This window comes from Seriola lalandi, unplaced genomic scaffold, assembly GCF_002814215.2.
Source record: "Seriola lalandi dorsalis isolate HSWRI2012SDOR001 ecotype SW California unplaced genomic scaffold, Sedor1 jcf7180001963262, whole genome shotgun sequence".
Taxonomy (NCBI): Eukaryota; Metazoa; Chordata; class Actinopteri; order Carangiformes; family Carangidae; genus Seriola; species Seriola lalandi.
The window spans coordinates 1-5470 of NW_019433930.1; the positions used below are offsets into that span (position 1 = coordinate 1).

Sequence of the window (5470 nt, forward strand, 5' to 3'; positions counted from 1 at the left end):
ACAATGAAGCAATGGTGTCAACATGAAGTCAAAATGTATAAAACTAAAGTGCCTTAGTAAAAAAAAAAAAAAACAACAGGGCTAAATGTAGACCTCACTTTCCTCAGGGCTTGGAGATGTACAAGGACGACTGGAACAAAGTGTCAGAACATGTGGGCAGCCGTACGCAGGATGAGTGTATCCTGCACTTCTTGCGCCTGCCCATTGAAGACCCCTACTTGGAGGACAGCTCCTCGACCCTGGGACCACTGGCCTACCAGCCGATACCTTTCAGCCAAGCAGGAAACCCTGTCATGAGCACGGTGGCCTTCCTCGCCTCCGTAGTCGACCCACGTGTGGCCTCAGCTGCAGCCAAATCTGCTCTGGGTGAGAAATGGCTTATTTTGAAATGTCCCTGCTGTACAGACACTGAAAAATAAAATTATTTACAGCTACCTCCTACTGAAGACACAATATGGTAATGAGCTCATAACTTGTATCTTGTTTCAGATAAACATGTGAAGTTGCCTCGACAGGTTTAGAAGTTTTATTTCCTGAATTGGGCGGGTCAAGAATTAATCAATTAGAGAAATATGAAAGCTTATGAAATACAAAATGGATGTTTTTTCATCATGAAAGCTTGATTTTGACATTTGTTGTGGGACGCTGGGAATTCTACAGAATGCAATAATTATGAACGACACAAGTTAAGATAAAACATCTCAGCCATGTTACAGGTTCTTGTATCAAAAAAAAAGAAGCTCCCTAAAAACAAGTGCTTTTGTTACAGTGATCACTCATTGCATGCACAGATTACTACTGAGCAATCAAATTTCTTGCTTAATTGATGATCAATTTATCCTTAACACCTTTAACTCACAATTTCACAATCTGTCTCTGCTCCTCAGAGGAGTTTTCTCGTATGAAAGAGGAGGTTCCTGCAGCTCTGGTCGAGGCTCATGTGCGGCGGGTGGAGGAGGCGGCGAGGGTCAGCGGCCGCCAGGACCCTCTATACGGCCTGGAGGGCAGTGGCATTGCAGGCACTGGGCTGGAGGAGGGAGAGAGACCTGGTGGGATGGACACACAAACACACACACACACACACACCCACACACGTACAATATACACACAACATGCAAAATTGCAAGAGACAGCTTCTGACGTGTCTTCTCTCTCGGCTTCTAGATGAAAACACTGATGAAAGCAAGAATGACAGCCAATCAGGTGAAGAGAAAAGAGAGGCCAAGGTATGATGCATATGTGTTATAATACATGATGTTACTTATTTGTGATAGTCCTGCCGATGCGCTGCTGCAAAGCTCATTGTGCTGTGTTTACTTCCCCACACAGGACAGCAAAGATGGAGCGATTGAGGAAGAGGAAAAGCAGCCAGAGAATGGGAAGAAGGAAGACGAGAGAGGAAGAGAACCTGAAGGAGAGAGGGAGGCGGACAAAACTGAGTCAGAGATGGGTATGAAAGTGCATGTCTCTCAAACACAGGAAATACTGTGTTCTTGTCAAAAGTGAAAAAATGTAAGTCTTTTCTGCTTTTAGGCGATGGGGAGAAAGAGAAGGAGGGAAAAGAGGGAACAGAGGAAGGACAAAGAGAAGGAGAGAGTGAGGGAGAAAGGAAGGCCAAGGTGGAGCGTGATGTTGGAGAGGGGAACCTGGCCACTGCTGCTGCGTCTGCTCTCGCTGCTGCTGCTGTCAAAGCCAAGGTAAAGTTATTTATCACACTGTATCCTTCATCACCTTTTGTGTTGTTTTACATTTTCTCCAGCTTTGGTTTCACCTCCACTTTCTTGACAGCACCTGGCTGCAGTGGAAGAGAGGAAGATCAAATCTCTTGTGGCTCTGCTGGTGGAAACCCAAATGAAGAAGCTGGAGATTAAACTGCGACACTTTGAAGAACTGGAAACCATCATGGACAGAGAGAGGGAGGCTGTAAGTGAGGAGTTCTGGGATATGTAGCATCAATGGACAGTAGAATACAATATAAATACTTTAACATATTTCTGTGTGCATGTGTATAGTTGGAGTACCAGCGGCAGCAGCTGCTGGCTGACCGTCAGTCTTTCCACATGGAGCAGTTGAAATACGCTGAGATGAGGGCTCGCCAGCAGCACTTCCAGCAGATTCAGCACCAGCAGCACAGCCAGGCTGGAGGTCCTCATTCCAACCAGGCGGCCTCAGGACCGCCACCCCAGGGCCCGACAGCAAGTCAGCAAGCACCCAGCACACCAGCACCGCAGCCGGCCGCTAGCCCCGCGCCTCCAGCCTCTTCTGCCCCAGCTCCTGAGTCCCAACCAGCTCAGAGCGCTCACACCTCGCCGCCCTGCCCTCCAAGCCAGGCCGCAGCTACCCACTCCAGCTCCAGCACTACACCTGTCCTTCATGGTGAGTGCAGCCTCACTGTCTTGATCTGTGTCAAGCACAGTTCAAAATTTAATCACATGTAATATGTGATTAAATATGAATGAATATGTGTAATATGATAAAACAGTTAAAAATACCCATCGCAATATCCCAAGGTGATGTCATGAAATGTCTTGACTTGTCTGACCAACAGTCTAAACCCTAAAAATATTCAATTTAGTGAAATATTAAGATAATTGCATTACTGCGGAACCTTTGTTTTTACTCACATTTAGTCAGTTATTTATACAAACCCCTTTCAACTTGCGGTAGGACCACACAGACCGGTTCATCTGTGTTCTTCATGTTGTTAACAAAAATCCAACCTGAGTTCCACCAACAGGAACTAAGGGTTATATTGTAAAACCTGGCAGCTCTAAATGGTTGATTTTTAACACTGTTCACCTTTTCCTCTCTGTCACCTCCTCACAGAGCCCAACGCCTCTCTCTCTGGGGAAACACTCCACCCCGCAGCTCCGGTCCCTCCACCACAGTGAGACATCAATAAATTGCCCGAGAATCCGAATGACTCTGACTCCACTTTGAATCCTGCCTGTATCATCTGAAATGAAGAAGTCATAAACTGAAGGAAGAGAACACATTTTACATTTTCAGTTTTTTGTTTTTGTTTTTGTTTTTGTTTTTTCCAACAGGACAATTGATGTGAGAAAGAAAAGCGGTAACCCACCAATACTCTGACTGATCTGTTGAAAAAAAAAAAGTCCTTTTCAAATTGAATCGACTGTTGAAGAAAATTAATTTTCGTACTGAAGTTGTTCATCCTGTGTGGTCGATTGGACAGCAACATCTCACTTTGTTATTTTAAGCTTAACACCAGAGATCTGGTAAACTAAGGGTCTTACCAACATGCTGGCACTCAAGGAGAAGAAGAGAAAAGACTCATCTTGTGTTTTCAGTGTTTTGGAAATTGTTGCATTTATTTTCCTGCAACAGTTTATCACAACTTGTGAAGACTCAGGCTTCACAAGCGCTCCAGAGTTTCACCCCATGTACTGTAGGTACTGATTGAAATATACAGTATGTAAGAAGAAAATGCACTTTTAATATGTTTCCCTAGGTCTCGGTGTAAGACTTGAAGTATCCATGAAATTGAACTTTAGCACTTATATCGTCCTTTTGTTGTCTTAAATACTTTTTCATACTGAAGGTTTTAGAAACTCGATTGGGAATATTACTTTTTCCTCTCTATTTTTTATTTGTATTACATGGACAACGGTCACTCTTCAAGGTATGGCCTGAAGGTCGCATGTCTAAAAACCAATGTCTCTCTTAAGAGAAAAGTCTGCAATGAATGAAAAGTGTTCAAATCAGAAGCCAGTTTGAAATTAGTTTGTTTGGATGCAGTTTGAGAATACGTACTGTAAGCTGGATTTTCTGTTACAAACACCTTTTGTTGCCCCGTAATGACAAATATGGGAACTATTTTGAAAGTACTGACAGTGTGAGGTCCTGAAAAGACCTTGTTTTAGATCATAACTGAATAATGTCCTTTTTCCACAGCACTTATTAATGTGTCAGTGAGGTGCTTAAGTTTTGCAAATCAAGATGAAATCCAGGTTGTAGTTTTGTGTGGAATGTAGTTTTGTTCAGAAGAAACGACTGAAGAAGACGGTCTGGGAATGATAATACTATCAGCGACCACAAAATGTGTTTATTCATGATTTGACTTTGTGTTATTTGCTAAACCAAAATGTTTTTTATAATCATGTTTATCTCATTTATTCAGTGAGTATTATTGTGGTTGCTCGGGAAATGAAGAGGATTTTTTTTTTCGCAGCTTGTTTTTTCGGTGGTGCATTTCAAGTTACAGATGGAAGAAATGTTAATGCTGTCAAAGACAAGGGAGCTCGCACCTTAAACGGGTGACAATGGAGAATTGTGTCCTTAATATCTGCAACAATATCCTCACTTTTTATCCTATCAATTTTTATATTTTTTACTGTCCATTTTTCCATCTTCTTTCTTTGATATGTCAACATTGTAACTGTATATTATTACCTTTGTAGCCTATATTTACCCCTTCCACTGTTGTGTATGATTCAGACAGGCCTGTTGGATCTGTCTGAGATGTGACTGTGAGCATGTGTGTATGTGAACGCATGCCATGAAGATCTGTAAACCATGTTACCGTTCAGTTTTATTTTCAGTGCCATTTGTTGTGTATCACCAGGTTTGAAGGATTTAAAAAAACATGCTTTGTTCTGCACACGGCACATCACGTCGGTGTCATGAAATATAATCCAGTCAGATGGTGAAACTTTACAGTTAATGTCCGTCAAGCCAGTATTGCAGTCCTCACCACAGCTGTGAGCATAAATGGACTTATTTTATCTGTGTTATTACTACATTGTGTGGATTTTGTGATATGAAATAAGTGTCTGTTCAGATTCTGTATGTTTTTCACTATGCTGAAGGTAGCAGCAATTGCATTGATTATTATACAGTAGAAATCAACTTTTCCTCAGTAAATCATCACATCAGTGCTGACAGTTACTCTGGCAGTTTGTATGAAAAAAAAAAAGGCAAAGCAAAAGCGGTTCAGGTTTTAATTACAAAATGTTGGGAAAAAAATAAAGATGTGAAGAGGAGTGGCTGTGTGGAGTGGTTTGTTCTTTTGTCAGCTGCCTCACACACAAATAATCACACACAAGGATCTAAAACTACAACTTAAACTAGTTTACCTGTTTGTCACTGACTACCAAGTGCAGAGTAGAATTTAAGGCTCGTCCCACAGTTCAATCACTGACAGGGTTTCTATACAGCAGACATTTTGAGTTGTCAGAGTAGGAAGAGCACAGGTGTTACTAATTACATTAATGAAGGCCACCTGTTCTTCTACTGTGACACGTTAAAATGTCTGCTGTGAAAAAGGCCTTTTCCTGCTAACGATGAGGCAGTTTGCATAAACAATCCTGAACTCTCTGATGTCTCTGGTTTAAAAATTTATTAATCATGGAAAGTTTGAAAATCTACAGCTCCATGGCAACTGAGCAAACTGAGTGTGTTGAGGAGGACAGTGTGATGCAGTTGAAAGCTCTAGGACGAGTCAGTAAGT

The 5470-nt window shown here is 41.9% G+C and overlaps 1 protein-coding gene across 1 annotated transcript; it reads left to right on the forward strand.

The window, feature by feature from the left end:
• The first annotated feature begins 111 nt into the window (after positions 1-111).
• Positions 112-5003, forward strand: LOC111673015 (SWI/SNF complex subunit SMARCC2-like). Its single transcript, XM_023430666.2, has 8 exons — positions 112-366; positions 888-1049; positions 1165-1226; positions 1330-1450; positions 1534-1697; positions 1789-1923; positions 2013-2376; positions 2827-5003. Exons 1-8 carry the CDS (start codon positions 117-119, stop codon positions 2889-2891), a joined length of 1323 nt encoding a protein of 440 aa, XP_023286434.1. The 5' UTR covers positions 112-116; the 3' UTR covers positions 2892-5003.
• The last annotated feature ends 467 nt before the right edge of the window (positions 5004-5470 follow it).

What these genes read in the sequence shown, in the direction of transcription:
- LOC111673015 (XM_023430666.2), top strand. Translation starts at nt 117, where the DNA reads ATGTACAAGGACGACTGGAACAAAGTGTCAGAACATGTGGGCAGCCGT. An exon ending in TGGACAGAGAGAGGGAGGCT is followed by an intron (nt 1,924 to 2,012) that starts GTAAGTGAGGAG and finishes GCATGTGTATAG; the next exon opens with TTGGAGTACCAGCGGCAGCA. An exon ending in CACTACACCTGTCCTTCATG is followed by an intron (nt 2,377 to 2,826) that starts GTGAGTGCAGCC and finishes ACCTCCTCACAG; the next exon opens with AGCCCAACGCCTCTCTCTCT.